Genomic DNA, 18,527 nt, shown 5'->3' on the forward strand with positions numbered 1-18,527 from the left:
AGGTCGTGACAGTTCTGGACTAAGACCTCTCATGGCACAGCAGAGCAGGATGCCTGCATCTGTACAGCAGCTGTATTGCTGCCTACTTTCTCTCCCATCCCTGGAAGTGTGAGAGCAGTTCTTTTTGTAAATAGGTTAAAAATGCAGGGTTTGTTTCTAAAATATGCACACATGAGCTATGATATCACTGTGGCTCTTCAGCACTAATGTACAGAATTTTCCTCTCTCTCCCAGCTCCTCCAAAGTGTTTGAACTTTGCCAGTTAAAAATAGAATTGTACAATGGAGAGCACAGACAGTGATTTAGAGAGAGAGCATAAAACTTCATTCTAGCTTTGAGCCAGGCAAAAAAGTCTTTCCAAACTCATAATTATTCTGTAGACCAGCAAGGAGATGTAGCTCAGATGAAGCAGGGCTGTGTAAGAACAGAAAGTGGGAATGATGCAGATTACCACCAGAAAACTCAGGTGGAGAAAACCTGCTCCTGAAGCCTTCTGGAACCAATCTGAAATGGGGAAAAGGGGAAAACATTGAACACAGTTCAATGACGGGGAGGTGGTCAGATGATAAGAAAGACCCTTTAGAAGTTTCCTGGCAGTGTAATTAGCATCAGTATGCTCTCTGGATATAACCCAGCTTGTTTCATAGAATTGTCAGGGTTGGAAGGCACCCTAAGGATAATCCAGTTCCAACTCCCCTGCCATGGGCAGGGACACCTCACACCAGATCAGGTTGCTCACAGCTACGTTCAGCCTGGCTGCAAAAACCTCCAGGGGTGAGGCTTCCACCACCTCCCTGGGCAACCTGTGCCAGTCTCTCACCACCCTCATGGTGAAGAATTTCTTCCTAACATCCAAGCTGAATCTACCCATTTCTAGTTTTTTTCCATTCCCCCCAGTCCTGTCACTCCCTGACTGCGTAAGAAGTCCCTCCCCAGCTTTCTTGTAGCCCCCTTCAGATACTGGAATGCCACAATTAGGTCTCCTGGGAGCCTTCTCCTCTCCAGACTGAACAGTCCCAACTCTCTGTCTTTCTCTCCCTTCCCCTTCCCCTCCCCCTTCCCCTCCCCCTTCCCCTCCCCCTTCCCCTCCCCCTTCCCCTCCCCCTTCCCCTCCCCCTTCCCCTTCCCCTCCCCCTTCCCCTCCCCCTTCCCCTCCCCCTTCCCCCTTCCCCCTTCCCCCTCCCCCTCCCCCTCCCCCCTCCCCCTTCCCCCTCCCCCTCCCCCTTTCCCTTCCTTTTTCTTTTTCTTTACATCTCTCTTTTCCCCCTTTCTTTCTCTCTTCTGTGGCTTTTTTCCTCATACTGTTGTCTGAGGTATGTCTCATAGCCATCAAAATTTTTAACAACTCCTTTCAGCAGTTTGTGCCCCACCAGGCAGAGACATCCCAGCTCAGACTCAGCCACTCAGGCCTCCATCCAACCCAGCCCCAAACACCTTCAGGGAGGGAGTATCCACCACCTCCCTGGGCAACCTGTGCCAGTCTCTCACCACCCTTATGGGGAACAACTTCTTCCTAACATCCAATCTAACTCTCCCCTCCTCTAGTTTTGCTCCATTCCCCCCAGCCCTGTCACTCCCTGACACCCTCAAAAGTCCCTCCCCAGCTTTCTTGTAGCCCCCTTCAGATATTGGAAGGCCACAAGAAGGTCTCCTCGGAGCCTTCTCTCCAGACTGAACAGCCAAACTCTCTCAGTCTTTCTGTTCCTCATCTATGGAGACATTAAGCAGAGTTCTACAGAGAGGACTTCATGCCTGTTTGTGTCTTTGCAGGCAGTTGTTGATTGCATGACTGGATTTGACACAAACCTTGGCATGTTCTCCTGCAAAGATCTTGCAGCTCATGTCTGCTGTAATTTGCTTTGTTGGCTCAATTAAGAATTACTCACATGTTGTGAGAAGAACTGAGATGACTTGTATAAATCTTTGTTGACAGGATTGTACTCCCAAACTGTTCAGTTTTGCTTCTCACTGTAGAGTGTTGGATGAAAAACATTTCTTTTAATGACTCCAGAAAATGTTTGTTTGGAGCCAGCGGCTCGCTTTTGATTTCCTATCCTTTGTTTGGGGTGTTTATCTTGCCTGATGTCTCTTGAAGATAGCATCTTGACAAAATGAATGATGTTATACTTAAAGATTCCCTTAAGAAATTCAGGGGATGATGTGTACCTGGGCTAGCCCCAAAGGCAAACAAATCATAGACTCATAGAAGCGACCAGGTTGGAAGAGACCTCCAAGATCATCCAGTCCAACCTATCACCCAACCCTATCCAATCAACCAGACCCTGGCACCAAGTGCCTCATCCAGGCTTTTCTTGAAGATCATCAGGGACAGTGACTCCACCACCTCCCTGGGCAGCACATTCCAATGGCCAATCACTCTCTCTGTGAAGAACTTCTTCCTAACATCCAGCCTGAAGCTCCCCTGGCACAGCTTGAGACTGTGTCCTCTTGTTCTGGTGCTGGTTGCCTGGGAGAAGAGGGGAGAAGGTCTCCCCTGAGCCTCCTCTTCTCCAGGCTAAACAACCCCACCTCCCTCAGCCTCTCCTCACAGGGCTTTGTTGTCCTTCTCTGGACACCTTCCAGTACCTGAACATCTTTCTTGAATTGAGGAGCCCAGAACTGGACACAGCACTCAAGGTGTGGACTAACCAGTGCTGAGCACAGGGCACAATGACTTCCCTGCTCCTTCTGGCCACACAATTCCTGATGCAGGCCAGGATGCCATTGGCCTTCTTGGCCACCTGGGCACACTACACTGCTGGCTCACATTCAGCCTACTATCTACCAGCACCCCCAGGTCCCTTTCTGCCTGGCTGCTTTCCAGCCACTCTCTCCCCAGCCTGTAGTGATGCTTGGGGTTGTTGTGGCCAAAGTATAGAACCCTGCACTTGACCTTATTAACTCTCATCCCGTTGGCCTCTGCCCACCCATCCAGCCTGTTAAGGTCACTCTGCAGGCCCCCCCTACCCTCTAACAGATGGACACCAGTTTGAAAGCTGCTAATATGCTGAAGCTGTTGGGCTTCCTGGAATGATGGCAGTTCCCTTGTAGTTTGGGTGAAGCTGAAAGCCACACAAAATTCCATCTGTAAACTAAGGTAGACTGAATGCTCATTGAAGAGCATCTTTCTACAAGTCCCTTCATTTTCTCTCTTAGGAACTCTGTCAGGATGGCAGAGTGGTGTAAGCCTTGGCTGTGGAATGTTGGCATTTCTAGGCTCCTGGCTCATATTCAGCACAGCTTTGTGGACCCTGAAGAGGATGCAGGGCGGATCCTTTGGAAGTTGACCTTCCAGGGTGCTGGCCATTTGTACCTTGACATGTTTTGCTTTTCCTGGCCTCTAACTTCTCAGAAGCTCAGACATACATGGTATCAGTGGTGCTGTATGGCCTGTTTATCTCAAGGTTTCCCACAGGTGCCCTGGTCATAGAAACTGAAGGATTAACAGGAACAAACAGGGAGGGGACATGAGGGACAAACAGGCAGGTTGGCCTCTTCCCAGCCCTGCTAATATCCAGGCCCCAGTGCTGACATGACACATGGGAGGGCAGGAATGGTCACTAAGCAACTTCTAAAAACCCTTCTTTGAGTCACAACAAAGGGAATGAGATTTTCTGGGTGCATAATAGGCAACAGAGGGTCATCTCTGGTGCTGTCCCTTTCTGTGCTACCTCCAAAGAGATTGCAGGGAGACCAGCAGCCCTTTGTCTCCTTTTAGTCACATAATACACATGGGGCAGGGCAAATGTGTGGCCATCTTCCTGCCTTCTCAGCTTGATGCTGTGCCAGTGCACACCATTTGCAGTCAAGGTTGCAAAGACCACTGCTGCTTCCGTAAGTGTTGACTCTCTGAGTGTAATTATTTTGTAACCTTTCATGGAAATAAAACACTTAGAAGAGCAGTTGGACCAAGCCTAAACAGCTTTACTCACACTGTGCTGTTCTTTCTGTGCAGGCTTCTTACAAACCACTGCTGAAACAGGTGGTGGAAGAGATCTGTAGTGCTGATCGACCTGATCCTGTTGATATTGAGCACATGTCATCAGGCCTCACTGATCTCCTGAAAACTGGATTCAGCATGTTCATGAAGGTAAGCTCAGCTTCCCAAGCTCCTCTGTAAGATTTTCCTGAGGTCATAGCATGTTTGAGTTCAGAAGGGGGAAGTCAGGAATTAAATTCTTGTAGGGGAGATGGAAATAGCTTGAGGCACTGTATTGCAGGTACAGTACAAACCAGTAGCAGCAGCTGAACAAAACAAGAGAAATGGAGCAGGCTGGTCACAGAATCACAGTATCACAGTGCATTAGAGGTTGGAAGGGACCTCCAGAGAGCATCCAGCCCAACCCCCCCTCCCAGAGCATGGTAGTCTGCATGGGAATGCATCCAGGTGAGTTTGGAAAGTCTCCAGAGAAGGAGACTCCATGACCTCTGTGTGCAGCCTGCTCCAGGGCTCTCTCACCCTCACTGTAAAGAAGTTTCTCCTCATGTTGAGGTGAAATCTTCTGTGTTCAAGCTTGAACCTGTTGTTTCTTATCTGGCACCCAGCACCAGAACAAGAGGACACAGTCTCAAGCTGTGCCAGGGGAAGTTCATGCTGGAGGTGAGGAGAAAGTTCTTCCCAGCAAGAGAGATTGGCCACTGGAATGTGCTGCCCAGGGAGGTGGTGGAGTCACCATCCCTGGAGGTGTTCCAAAAAGGCTTGGATGTGCCACGTGGAGCCATGGTTTAGTTTGTCATGAGGTGTTGGGTGATAAGTTGGACTTGATCTCTGAGGTCTTTTCAAAGCTTATTGATTCTATGATTCTATGTCCTGAGGTCTCCATTAAAGGGCATTATGTAAGGGTATGAAGTACACTATGGCAATATGCACCTGCATCTCTGCCAGGAAGATGAACACCCTACTGTAAGGAATATATAACAGATGAGTAAGTGAACCTCATGTAGGATAACTATTTTGCAGGCATCACCGCATGCCTCACAAATGTGTCCATGCTTGCTCAGCTGGTTTGTAGCCTGGCTCGTTGGCAGGAGCTCAGTTGTTACCTGAATGAGTTTCTGACCAGCCTGTATTTCTCACACAAGAGGATCTTCTCCACTTACTGCACCATCAGCACCTTAATTGTTTCAGGAGCTGCCTTAGATGTTTATTTTTGCTCAGTGCCAGTTCACAGAAACATGCTTTGGTAAGTGATGGACTCAGACACGGAGAAAAGAAGGCTCCAGGAAGACCTCTTAGTGGCCCTGAAGGGAGCCTGAAGGAAAGCTGGGGGGAGACACTTTTTACGAAGCTTGTAGTGATAGGATGAGAGGGAATGGATTGAAGCTTGAGGAGGGCAGGTTAGGCTGGAGATCAGGAAGAAATTCTTTGCAGTGAAGGTGGTGAGACACTGGCATAGGTTGCCCAGGGAGGTCCCCTCTGTGGAGGTGTTCACATCCAGGTTGGATGAGGCCTTGAGCAATCTGGTTTAGAGTGAGGTGTCCCTGCCCATGGCAGGGGGGTTGGAAATATTTGATCTCCAAGGTTCTTTCCAACGCAAATTGTTCTGTGAATCTCTAAATCTATGTTCACCCAGGACAGACATTTAAAGATACCTTTTGTGTTTGTTTTGAAGCTTAAGGAGGGTGAGGGGGGAAAGTCCCTCAGCCACAAGGATTCCTCTTTTGACAGCTGCTTAGAACACAGGTGGCTTATGGGGATCTGAGCTTGGCATCCTTGATACTGAGTGCCTTGCACGGCAGTCTCACTTCTGATGGTCAATGGATTTTCTCTTTCCAGCTTTTCAGCTAATTGGTTTCAGGTTGGTCACAAATACCAGGTGCATTGCTGACGGTGTCCTGGTTGGCAGAGGTGGCCCTTGTGGGGCAGTAGAAATTGTTTCTGCTTTCCTCAGAGAAAAAGGCTGAGTTTTGTGATCTGCCAGGAGAGCAAATCTGTTCCTGCTTTAGTTTGAGAATTTTCTTGGCCACTGTCACCCCACTTGCCCATCTGCCCCTCGCAGGCAGATGCACCAGCAAAGAGCCCTGCAATCAGCAGCAGCCTGAGGAAATGCAGTAGTGGTGGGCTCAGAGCTGGGGAGAAGTCCCTGATGTCCATCTGGGATGTTGTGCTTTCTCAGGGAACCACTCCTTTTGCCTTCAGGCTCCTTCATTTGATGCAGTGGTTGTTGCTTTTCTCTTAGTTAGTTTTTCCCGTTGCCCAACGTGAGCACCTCCATGGTTTTTAAGGCCCAGGATTTTGAACTGCAAGCAAATTTCACTTGGGGATTCTGGAAGAAAATTCCAATTTCACAGTAAATACCATTTCAGAGCCCTCAAAATGTTCCAGAACAACCAAACTCTTGGAAGGATCACAGAAGACACATGTTGCTTTTGTTGCAGTCCATTTCAGTGCGACAGAAACGAGCTGTGTTTAGCTACAGGCAGCCAGTTCCTTCCAGAGAGAGCCTTGGGTGGTTGTATTATCAAACAAAAAAACTTCCCCCCCCCCCCGACCCAAAAAAAAAAATCTTGGCAGAAAGTCACATTCTTCACTCAGCCAAATATTATGTACCCAAAGTATTGTCCTCCTTCAAAACACTTGTGCAGAGCATAACAAAATTGCAGATTCCAAGTCCCCTTTCCCATTGCCATTTTAATTTGGTTTAGAGTTTGCATGCCTAATGCTGTTTTTAATATGCATTGCTGGAATGTGTGGTTTGAACTTCAGTCTTCTGAAAAATATTAAGTTTTATATAGGCACCATGTGTTTGGATCTGGGTTTATTTTGACTGAAGGAAATGATTTGTCAAGACATTTTCTCTTTCATATTGCCATGCAAGCTTGTGTTTTCTGATCCCTGCTTTTATCCTGGGTGTCCTGCCAGTGTATCCAGTGTTAAGCATGATGAGTTTGTGGTCACTAGGAAAGCTATCAGGAAAGAGAAGCTTTATTCAATAGCAGCTTTCTGAACTCCATAGAATCATAGAATGGCTTAGGTTGGAAGGGACCTTAGAGATCAAAGAATCATAGAATTGTCAGGGTTGGAAGGAACCTCCAGGATCATCCAGTTCCAACCCCCCTGCCATGGGCAGGGACACCTCACACTACAGCAGGTTGCTCACAGCCACATCCAGCCTGGCTGCAAAAACCTCCAGGGATGAGGCTTCCACCACCTCCCTGGGCAACCTGTGCCAGTCTCTCACCACCCTCATGGGGAACGTCTTCCTAACATCCAACCTAAATCTACCCACTTCTTTTTTTTTTTTTCCACCCCCCCCCAGTCCTATCACTCCCTGACACCCTCAAAAGTCCCTCCCCAGCTTCCTTGTAGCCCCCTTCAGATACTGGAAGCCCACAATTCAGTCTCCTTGGAGCCTTCCCTTCTCCAGACTGAACAGCCCCAACTCCCTCAGCCTGTCCTCATTGGAGAAGTGATGCAGGCCTCTGCCCATCCTCATGGTGTCTGCAGGTCTAACTACAACTGATATTAATCCTCTTCAATAGTTATTGTCAGCAGCTCTCCTGGATTCCTGTGGGCATGAAAGGGAATAGGTTTTGCACAAAAATAATTAGGAGGAGCAGTTAAAAGAGGAGCAGTTAAAAGAGGAGCAGTTAAAAGTTTCTCCACTCATCCAACCTGGCCTTGACATTCAGAAGCTTCATGAGATGGAGTGGAAGTGTTTGCTCTGGTGATGGGGTTACAAAGAGCAAAGATCCATGAAAAGGAATAAACCAAATGCTGTATTGTGGCCGTTTGACGCTGTGCCTTTAAGGAAGGGGCACACTGGCTAAATGTTTGTAAAATATTTTGGTATTCTAAACGAATTTCATTGGCCAAGGATTGTGGGAGGTCAGATTGGACCCGGGGGAGCTGGGAACTTTCTCTCAGTCTTCCTTCCTTCGCTGTCCCTTTCGGCTGGATCTGCTTTTGGGATTCTGGCCAACTAAGATAAGATACTAACTCCCTGTGCAAGGCCTTTATTCTTTTCCTGCCCTGTTAACTGTCCTCGTCTCTTCTTCTACCTCTTTTGGGGGAGAAGGGAGGTAGGGGGTTGAAGGGGGCACAGGGGGAAGCCCCCTTTGTGGGGGGGTCTGGTTTCTGGTTGAGTTTATTTGCTGTATATTCCTGTATATATTGTAAAATACCTGTATTTGTTGTGTTACATAGAATCTGTTTCCTTGTACAATATACTCTCATTTCTCCGACTGGGTTTAGCCGTGGTCTCTTTCTCAGTGGGGGAGGGAAAGCAGAGCCTTTCCTTTCAAACCACCACATGTATTTACCTTGAAGTGCTGTAGCAGAGCATTTTGTCAGCTTTATCTTCCCCCATCATTGCAAGCAGACTTTATTTTAACCTTTTGTCACTGCTTACAGTAATTATGGCATGAAGCCCCCTAATATTTTAGCAAATCATAGCTCTATCTGACCTACTTTCTGAGTAAATACTTAACCTCCTTATGGTGTTTGTAGAAGCAATGGAGTATTTCTCATTTGGGGTTGACACTTGTGGGGAAAGTGCATAAAGAAAGTCTTTGTCAGCTCTGCTGTATCCACTTAATTGGCCTTTTGCTGTGAATGGGAAATAGCTCAAGGGCAGGGCAGCCTCCTGAACTGCAGTACAAATGCTGTCTGTGCCAGCAGTGCAGGGGAGGTGGTTGGCAAGGTGGAGACAATACCCAGTGCACAAATACTCAGCTCACTGATACGTTCCGTCTAAGGCCTTTTGTCCTGGTTTCAACCACCCGGGGAGCTAAAGAGCTGCCTGCCTGGGGAGAAGCATTGCAGAGGGAGCTCTGTGTAAGGCCAGGTAGCCTGGAGACAAAGCACCCCCATGCTTGCTTCAAGGAGCAGAGGCTCCTCTGAAGGTTGCCAGTCAGAAAGCCTGATGAAGCTGCAGGATGAAAAACTGCCCAAAGACTAAACATAGGGCAGCCACAACCAGGAGGAGCAGCAGAGCTGTGCCCTGGAGAGCTAGAGCCAGAGAGATCAAAGATAGCTGCTGTGGTGGTGAAAGCAGAGGGTCCCTCCCAAGCATGAGCTGATGACCACTTGCCTTCTGTTGAGTGAAAGCTGTTGAAAACCTGTGCCTGCAGAAGGAGAGGGGGTGTAGAGTCTAAAAAGCAGCAAATGGAACTGTTCTCACTGTCACTTGTCAGAGCCAAACGTTTGGAATGTTTCAGACTCAGGGGTGGTGTGACAAGAGCAGTTGCTTGGCTCCACTGACATCATCCCCAAAGGCTGCAGCAAGGTGTGATCAGAGGAGGGGGTTGGATCAAGAAAGAAAGAGTGAGTTCACTAGGAAACAGCAAAGTGATCAGGCTTCCAGAAGTGGTTGAGAGGAAACTGATGGAAAGCTTGACCTTCATCTTTAAAATTAAAACCTGGGGTTGTAAAGTCTGAACTCAAGTGGAATCTTTGTGCCATTTTAGTGGTGACTGAGGAAAATGACACAAGTGTTTTGTTGGAGCTTAAGGTGCCTCTGTATTAGCTGCAATCCAGTCACAGAAGTATTGAAAACTGAAGTGAACCAAGCTGGAAACTGACTTCATATCATCATGAACTTGATTTATTTACATTGGATGAACCTTGAGTCCTGTGTCCAGTTCTGGGCCCCTCAGTTTAGGAAAGAGTTGCTGGAAGGTGTCCAGAGAAGGGCAACAAAGCTGGGGAGGGGTTTGGAGCACAGCCCTGTGAGAAGAGGCTGAGGGAGCTGGGGTTGCTTAGCCTGGAGAAGAGGAGGCTCAGGGGAGACCTTCTTGCTCTCTCCAACTCCCTGAAGGGAGGTTGTAGCCAGGTGGGGGTTGGTCTCTTCTCCCAGGCAAGCAGCACCAGAACAAGAGGACACAGTCTCAAGCTGTGCCAGGGGAGGTTCAGACTGGATGTTAGGAAGAAATTCTTCCCAGCAAGAGAGACTGGCCATTGGGATGTGCTGCCCAGGGAGGTGGTGGAGTCACCATCACTGGAAGTGTTTAAGAGGAGAGTGGATGAGGCACTTGGTGCCATGGTTTAGTTGATTAGATGGTGCTGGGTGATAGGTTGGACTCGATGATCTTGGAGCTCTGTTCCAACATGGTTAATTCTATCCCATCCCATCCCATCCCATCCCATCCCATCCCATCCCATCCCATCCCATCCCATCCCATCCCATCCCATTCCATGTGATCTGGTGTAGGTGACCCTGCTCTGGCAGGGGGGTTGGACTGGGTGATCTCTTGAGGTCCCTTCCAGCCCCTAACTTTCTGTGATTCTGTGACCTCATGAGGCACTCCCCTGGGTTTCAGGGACAGCCATGAAGAGGGCATTCCCCTGGAAACAGTTCATTACTCTAAACTGGGCATCATCCTCACTGATTTCCCCCTCAGCTGCTACAGAAACTAGCATCCCATGAATATTTCCTTTTGGAGTTCCTCATTTGTCCTCCTCCAGCAGCCCAGGGAGCTGGCTGTTGTTAGTCTGTAGGTTTGGGGTGGTGCTGAGCAAGTACAAGGCTTTCCTTCCTTCTGCAGGTGAATCGCCCTCACCCTGGTGACCATCCTCTTCTGATCATCTTTGTGCTCGGGGGAGTGACAGTCTCCGAGGTCAAAACGGTGAAGGATCTGGTGGCAGCACGCAAGCCTGGCACCCAGGTAACACCAGCTCTGAAGGCACAGGCTCTATCTGAAAAAAAGACTTAGGAAAACCCATCATGTAGTGTTCCCTGCAGCACTGCTACCAAACCTACACAAAGCCACAGCCACGAGGGCAGGGATGGTGTTAGGATGTTGCTGTAGGGTGCTCAGACAGCAAGGGTCTGGGTTTTGCCTGCTGGAGTCAGCAGTAAAAGTTCCAAGTCAGGTTGGAGAGTTCAGAACAGGCTTGCGTTATTCTGAAGGAGCTTTACTCATCTCCCAGAATACTCATTGCTTGGTATTCTCTATAAACAGAAACATTTGCTGTCCAAAAGGCTACAGGCTCCCTGGCAGAGCATCTGCAGGATGCCTGGGTGCTGCCTAGTGCAGCACCCAGGATCAGTGGTGATCCTGCTGGCAAGTCAGTTGGCGTTGCTGGGGAGCAAGATAAATTAGCCTGGATACAGCTGATCTCTGGTCCAGGCCAGGTATCTCTGATGGGTACCTGACCACTGGATGCCTTAAGTAGCCTGAAGCACATGATGTGGAGAAAGCCCCACATCTCTGCAGCCCTTGGGTGTGCTGGCAGGCTCCTGGGAGGAGGAAGAGGATGGCTCCTCCAGTGAAGCTTCAATAGCTTCCATGCAGCTGGTCTTTGCCTCGTCCACCCTCTGGCAGCAGTACTTGACTACAGCAGCTGTCATCTGAATGGAGTAGGGAGGGAGAGGAGGAGGATGGATGGGCTGAGGTGGCATCTGAGATGTTCAAAATCATCCCTGTGTGTGAGGAGAGCAGTTGGGGATGTGCTGAGCAGTGCAGCTCTGCAGGGCAGGGAAGCGCTGTGTGAGCAGCTGCACTGCAAACATCAGGCTAGTTCCTGGGCTGGCTTGTAAACATTTTCTTTTCAGTTCCTATGGAATGCACTTTTGATGAGTGAGAAATCAGGAGCCAAATGGAGCCAACCAAAGGCTGAGCAGCCCCTGGCTTGGACCTGTGTTTTCCACCCTGTAGTTGTCATGCAAGGCAATCTCCATCAGTGGGTTTTGTAGTGTGGAGTGCTGGGTTTAGTGATGGGTTTTTTTTTGATCTGATAGTGTGTTTCTCCCCAGTTAGCCTATTGCTAACCCACTCAAAGCAGCAAATAAAATTCTTTCTCCTCTTGAAGGGGGCTTGAGCTGTGACACCCTGATGGACAAGTTAATCCACCCCCAGAATGTATTAATACAATGTGAAAGATAAGCAGAGGGTTAACACATGAGCTGATGGAGAGCTATGCAGGGGGACGTTTGACTGCCTTTCTAGAGGGACTTGAGGCTTGACAGTGGTGACATGGGATCTGGTGTTGCTTTGCTTTGGCTTAACCCCAGTGGCAGGTCACCCTCTGAGGCAGATTCCTAAAGAATTTTAAGCTTTTGCTGCCTCTTGCCCTTTGTCCAAATGTGCTGTGGGTAGAGGCGGAAGGACTCAAGGGGGAGAGCCAGGAGGGGGAAAGAGAAAAAAGAAAAGAAGCAGTTGTGCAAAGTGAGTTCCTGCCTCGTGGATTTACCTGGGTTTCTGCACCCCCAGCTCTGAGTATCTGCCACCTGTTTGGGATTATTCCCTTTTCAAAAAGCCAAGCATTTGTCTGAGCCAAGCCAGCCCGTAACAGAGCTTTTTCTTGTGGCCTTCAGGCATCAGTGGAACACTGGTGGCCTCCCAAGTCCCTTCCAGTCAAACCAAGCTCTGATATTTATACTAATCATTGGCTTCTGGAAAAATAGAGAGACTTGTGGGTGAAAAAAAAGAAAGACTTGAGGAAAGTAGCAGAAAAGCTGACAGGACAGACTGATTGCTTCAGCAGTTGTTTGGAGCTGAGGCAAATGACATTTAAATGTGGGCTAGGAGACACATGTTTCCATCCCCAGAACTGCTCTGCAGCTGAACACACATGCCAGTTTTGTTTCCCATGGAGGAGCACAGAGGAATACAACATTTCCTGCCTAACATTTGGGGTTGGATGGTGGGGAATAGCTTCCCTAACCAAGTGAGAAGTATCCTGCTCTCACAGGAAGAAATGGCCTTTCTTTTCCCCTCTTCAAGCAGGAGAGTGAAAAAGGGGAAGGAGCATGAGTGGATGTTTCACCCTCCTTCCTCCCAGCATGCACAACCATCTGTGTGGTTGTGGCTGAGGCATGCAAGCGGATAAATTCCTCCAGATGCACCATCAGATGTTAGCTGCAGCATTCCCTTGCCCTCTGCAGCACAGGGGTCCTAGCTTCTCAGGTGCCATCAGGACAGGTAGGCCTTCAGGAGAAGCATCAAAGACAGGCACGCTGTGCTGAACGAGGAGAAGGTCTGCAAAGGAGCTCCACTGTCCCGAAGAGACCTGCCTGGAGAAGAGATGGACTTCTCTGAGCAATTCTCCCCATCTCTAGAAACATGAGGTTAAAAATCTTCACATTCATACCCCTCAGGCAGCCCTCAGAGATACCGGAGGGAAGGGGGGAAGGTCCCACAGTATTTGGCGGCATCCCTTCTCAGAGGTTAAAGCTGCAGCTCAGATTTTTCTCTCTTGGGCTTGCTATTAGTTGCACAAATCCCCTCAGGGTTCAGCAGTGGGACTCCAAGAAGTAATTGCTTTTCTCTGGCAGTGGCCATTGTTGATGTTTGGCTTGTGCACCCAAAAGCCTTCAGCAACGTGTCCCTTCGTGTTTTCCAGAGTTAGTCTGCGTGGTAACAAGCTGAGCACACACTGTGCTGCGGTCTGGTTCTCTTGTAACACAACTCAGGCAGTGTCAGCCTTTGGCATCTGCAAATCACAGCCCTTCATCCCTAGGAAGGAGAAGAGATAATCACTGTCAGTTTGCCACAGACTGCGTGGGAGGACAGGGGAGGGGGAGGCTACCATCGGTGCAGGAGGGATCTGTAGTAACTTAACTCCAGATTCCTTTCGTTATTTGAAGTGAAAAGATGAAAGGAAGAACAACACAAAAGCTGAGATGCAGCCATGCTGCACGGTTAAGCCAGGAGATGAAGGGCACAAAGTGGTTTGATAGCTGCTGCAGGAACCAGACAGACACACAGGCACGTTCCATTGTTGATGCTTGTGCTTCCTCTCCTTGGATTTGCACTCCAGAAGCAAATTCATCTTCAAGTGGGCCACTAAGATAAATCTGCCACCGTGTCCCTGGCTGCAGTCCTGACCCCGTGGACACTGCTGAACTTGGGGCTTTGTAGGAGCAGTGTCCCACAGCTGACCCCAAGTTAGCTCCGGGCAGCAGATGTGTGAGGAGCAGCTGGGGGAGCTGGGCTCGTTCAGCCTGCAGAAAAGGGGGCTGAGGGGAGACCTTCTTCCTCTCTACAGCTCCCTGAAAGGAGGTTTGAGCCAGGTGGGGGTCCATCTCTTCACACACGAGTCAAAACTGATAGGACAAGAGGAAATGGCCTCAAGTCACACCAGGAGCAGTTTAGGTTGGATATTAGCAGAAACTCCTTCACTGAAAGGGTTCTTAAGCACTGGAATAGTTTTCCAGGAGAGGTGGTTGAAGTCCCATCCCTGGAGGTGTTGAGAAGACACAGAGGTGCTGAGGGACATGGTTTAGCATCAAACTTGGTAGAGTTAGGGAATGGTTGGACTTGATGATCTTAAAGGTCTCTTCCAACTGAAGTGATTCCATGATTCTGTGTGTTCACTCCCTGCTGATGGCCTTGCTCTGCAGAGGAGCCATCAGGGTAGGCAGCTCCATCCTGGAGGTCCATCTACCAGGGGGTGTGTTGTGGCTGTAAGTGAGCAATGGTTTCATTCATCAGACCAAGGGCAGGACAAGGGGCAAGGGGTGCAAGCTGGAGCAGAGGAGGTGCCGCAGGAACAGAAGGGAAAACTTTTTCGCTGTGAGGGTGCCAGAGCCCTGGAGCAGGCTGCCCAGAGAGGCTGTGGAGTCTCCTTCTCTGGAGACACTCAAAATCCACCTGGATGTGTTCCTGTGTGACCTGCCCTGAGTGATCCTGCTCTTGCAGGGGGGTTGAACTGGATGATTTTTGGAGGCCCCTAACATTCTGTGATTCTGTGATCAGAGCTGTCTTGGGTTTAAAAACTTGACCAAACAAAAGCAGTGGCATCCCAGCAGTGCTGGAGGTTGACCTTTGGTCCTGCTGTGCAGAGCAGCCTGTGCCTGATCAGAAGAGATGCTTCTGTCCAGCGACTGTAGCTCCCTGCAGCAGCCCAGCGGGCACCTCTGTGGTGTTTGCCTCCAAACTGCACTATGGGAGAGGAAAACCCTTGCTCCATCAGCTCCCAGTAAACACAGTGGCAGTCCCAACAAATCAGCGGGTAAGAGGTGGGTAGCAGTGAGTCAAAGCACACACTCATTAAGAGTACAATGCTAGCAGTCATTAAGCTCCTTAACCTGATTTCACTGCACTTATTAGCGAGCAGGCAGCTTCCCTGGGCAGGTTGTGTTGGGCTGTCAGTAAACAGCAGAAGCACACAGCCTGTCTAGGGCTGCCTGAAGCAAACCCTTCACAGCCACAGATCCTTAGCACCGTAATCAGCCCCAGCCCCCTTCATTTGAATTTGTTAATGCTTGTCCCCCTTCTTGCAGGTCCTGGTGCTCTCCTCTGCACTCCTGACACCACGAAGGGCTGTTGAGTTGTTGTTTGCCACTGATGGTCTCCACCCTGACACTGGTATCTGATGGGGAAGATGAGTGAGGGCCTCAGCTGGAAACATCACCTCCCTGCTCCTTCACTTCCCAATGGCCTTCAAAAAAATACCTTGGCCCCTGCTGCAGTTGTGGCTCCAGCTGAAGCAGGGTGAAGCAGCTTTGTGGCTGCCAGGGAACATGTGCAGCTCCCAGGCAGCTCTTTAGGCTGCAAGGCAACCCGTGCAGCTCCCAGGCAGCTCTTCAGGCTGCAAGGGAACACGTGCAGCTCCCAGGCAGCTCTTTAACATGATCCAGTTGTCCAGCTACCACTTTCCCCTCCTTAACAGTCCCAGTGTGCATGTGGCCAGGAGGATCACTTGTGATAATTCCCAAGGAAATTATCAGCTGAGGACTAGGAGATGTTGGATTTGCACTCCCCAAGTACTGCTTTCATCTCTTGGGCATTCTTGATGGTCCTCTGGGGTTGCTTCTGTTGGGCAATGCTGCTGAGGGAGTGAAAGGCTGGCAAAAGCCACCCTCTCTGCCATGTTACCTTATAAAGCACATGTGCCTTACACAGCATTGTCCACCTCTGCTCTTACTTCATCCTGATGATGGACCAGAGCCCTTGTCCAAGCCAGCAGAGTGGCTCCCAGTCCAGCTGTGCTCTCCTGGCTGTAGTGGTAGAGGCAGAGAATCAGAAAGCCAGACTCAAGGACTAGGTTATGTGGTAGCTTCTCTCTCAGCTTCCCTTTTCCTGCCCTAGTTTCTCTACCCACAGTCCCAGGAGAAGAAGCTGTTTCTGGTGGCACACTTCTCTGTAGCTTTATGCAGGAGGACATATGGGCTGCAATGGCTTGATGATAACCCTGGAAGAATCCTCCCCTCACATGCATTCAAAAAAGGCCAAAAAGCAAAAAGCACAATCCCCTTTTCAAGAGGCCACCAGTGCCAGATTCCTCCTTGATCTAGATTTCTGAGCAGGATGATTAGAGAACAGCTCTTGGGTTTAATTTGTGATCATAGAAGAGCTGCTATCAAATTCAGTACTGTCAGTTTTTCCTTCTGAATCTTTGATCCAATCTGTGCTTAAAAAAGCAGCTGCCAGTAGGTTGTGATTGCCTATAGCACTGCAAGTTCTGAATGGCAACATAAACCAGTGGGGCTCCAAAGCTGCAGCCTCTTGCTTCACCTCCACCCTGACACTGGTACCTGATGGGGAAGATGAGTGAGGGCCTCAGCTGGAAACATCACATCCCTGCTCCTTCACTCCCCAGTGGCCTCCCAAAAAATGGCCTGGCCCCTGCTGCAGTTATGGCTCCAGCTGAAGCAGGGTGAAGCAGCTTTGTGGCTGCCAGGGAACATGTGCAGCTCCCAGGCAGCTCTTCAGGCTGCCAGGGAACATGTGCAGCTCCCAGGCAGCTCTTCAGGCTGCCAGGGAACATGTGCAGCTCCCAGGCAGCTCTTCAGGCTGCCAGGGAACATGTGCAGCTCCCAGGCAGCTCTTTAAGCTGCAAGGGAACATGTGCAGCTCCCAGGCAGCTCTTCAGGCTGCCAGGGAACATGTGCAGCTCCCAGGCAGCTCTTCAGGCTGCCAGGGAACATGTGCAGCTCCCAGGCAACCCTTTAAGCTGCCAGGGAACATGTGCAGCTCCCAGGCAGCTCTTTAGCCTGCAAGGGAACATGTGCAGCTCCCGGGCAGCTCTTTAGCCTGCCAGGGAACATGTGCAGCTCCCGGGCAGCTCTTTAGGCCGGCAGGGAACATGTGCAGCTCCCAGGCAGCTCTTTAGCCTGCAAGGGAACATGTGCAGCTCCCAGGCAGCTCTTTAAGCTTCAGGGGATGCCAAGACCACCACTTACACCGAGGTGGGAAGGTGACACTGGAAGTGGCTTTCACTCTGTTGTAGCATTCCTTACTATGCCAAAGGAGCAGCTTAAACTGGGAAGTAGCTTTTTAACCTTTGCTCACTAGCTAGCACCAGTCCCCTTAAATGTTTGTGCTGGGCTTCAGAAGAGGCTGCATTTTTATTTCAAGTCACTTTTGGCTGTCTAGAAGGTAACAATGGACCCTTTATAAAGCATGGACAATGTTGCCCCTTATGGAGAAGGGATGGAGGAGAGTGACTGTAGAATGGCACTTTGTGCTGTAAAAAATGAGAACTATTAGGAGATTGCAATGCTGAAAGCTGGAGAAGCAGTTTGAACAGAGCAACTGGGAAGCAAATAGGCAGCCTCTGGGTTTATTTCCTGTCCTTCTGCACCGTTTCACCTCAGCTTGTGGATGTTTTGTTCATTCTGTCATCAATAAAGCCCTGCTCTGACAATGCCTTGTCCCTCTTCTCCTCCTTTCCTACACAACCAGGACTCCCAGGTCGCTGGGAGGTGTCCTAGAGGGCTCGCTACACCCTGCAGGGTGAAGAAAGGCTCTCAGAGATTCATGGAATGGTTTGGGTTGGAAGGGAGCTTAAAGATCATCCAGTACCAACCCCCCTGCCATGGGCAGGGACACCTCTCACCAGCCCAGGTTGCTCAAGGCCTCATCCAGCCTGGCCTTGAACACCTCCAGGGAGGGGACATCCACAACCTCCCTGGGCAACCTGTGCCAGTGTCTCACCACCCTCACTGGAAAGAATTTCTCCCTAATCTCCAGTCTGAATCTGCCCTCCTCAAGATTCAATCCATTCCCTCTCATCCTATCACTACAAACCTTTGTAAAAAGTGCCTTCCCAGCTCTCCTGTAGCCCCCTTCATCCAGTGGCTACTGCTGAGCAGTTGAGTTCAGGTACTCACACCTCTGAGATGCTGCAGCATTCCTGAGATGAGGAAGGCTCATGTCTTTCATCAGATGCTCTCAGGTCTCTGATGGCCATCTAAGGACACCCTGTATAGGCTGGTGAGAAGCAGGGAGTGAGCCTCAGCAGACACTAGTGCTCTTGCCCTTCCTGTGGGTCAAGCAGCACCTCTGACTGAGGCAGAGACTCATTTTCCAGGCCCACACTGGAGGAATCTTTTCAGCCAGGGGCCCCACAGCTGTGGTGATGGATGGCTGTGACTCAGCCACCATCTCATCATATTCAGTAGCTGAGGAGATGGAAGAAGATGGCCACAAAAGTCTGCTCCTTTCCCAGACCAAGCCTGGAGTGGAGTCTCTCCAGCATTCCTAGTGCAATAGTTAACTCCTCCTCTTGGGGAGATAGCTGTAGTAGCCACTCATAGACTGTGCATGGGAAAAGGGCAGGGGGATGAGAGGTCACCTGCTAGCCACACGTGAGCAGGAGCAGCACAAGAGACTTTGCTTGGGCGGTGCTGGACCACGGC

General features: G+C 49.8%; 1 protein-coding gene across 1 annotated transcript in view; it reads left to right on the top strand.

Annotated features, from left to right (window-relative positions):
* Positions 1 to 15,645, top strand: part of SCFD2 (sec1 family domain containing 2) — a 208,510-nt gene extending 192,865 nt beyond the window's left edge. The window contains exons 7-9 of the mRNA XM_009899304.2: positions 3,956 to 4,090; positions 10,486 to 10,605; positions 15,168 to 15,645. Of these exons, the coding sequence (XP_009897606.2) occupies positions 3,956 to 4,090; positions 10,486 to 10,605; positions 15,168 to 15,260 (348 nt within the window). The 3' untranslated portion in view covers positions 15,261 to 15,645. The remainder of the gene's footprint in view (positions 1 to 3,955; positions 4,091 to 10,485; positions 10,606 to 15,167) is intronic.
* The last annotated feature ends 2,882 nt before the right edge of the window (positions 15,646 to 18,527 follow it).

The sequence above is a fragment of the Dryobates pubescens genome, chromosome 1 (genome assembly GCF_014839835.1).
Source record: "Dryobates pubescens isolate bDryPub1 chromosome 1, bDryPub1.pri, whole genome shotgun sequence".
NCBI classification, from domain to species: Eukaryota; Metazoa; Chordata; class Aves; order Piciformes; family Picidae; genus Dryobates; species Dryobates pubescens.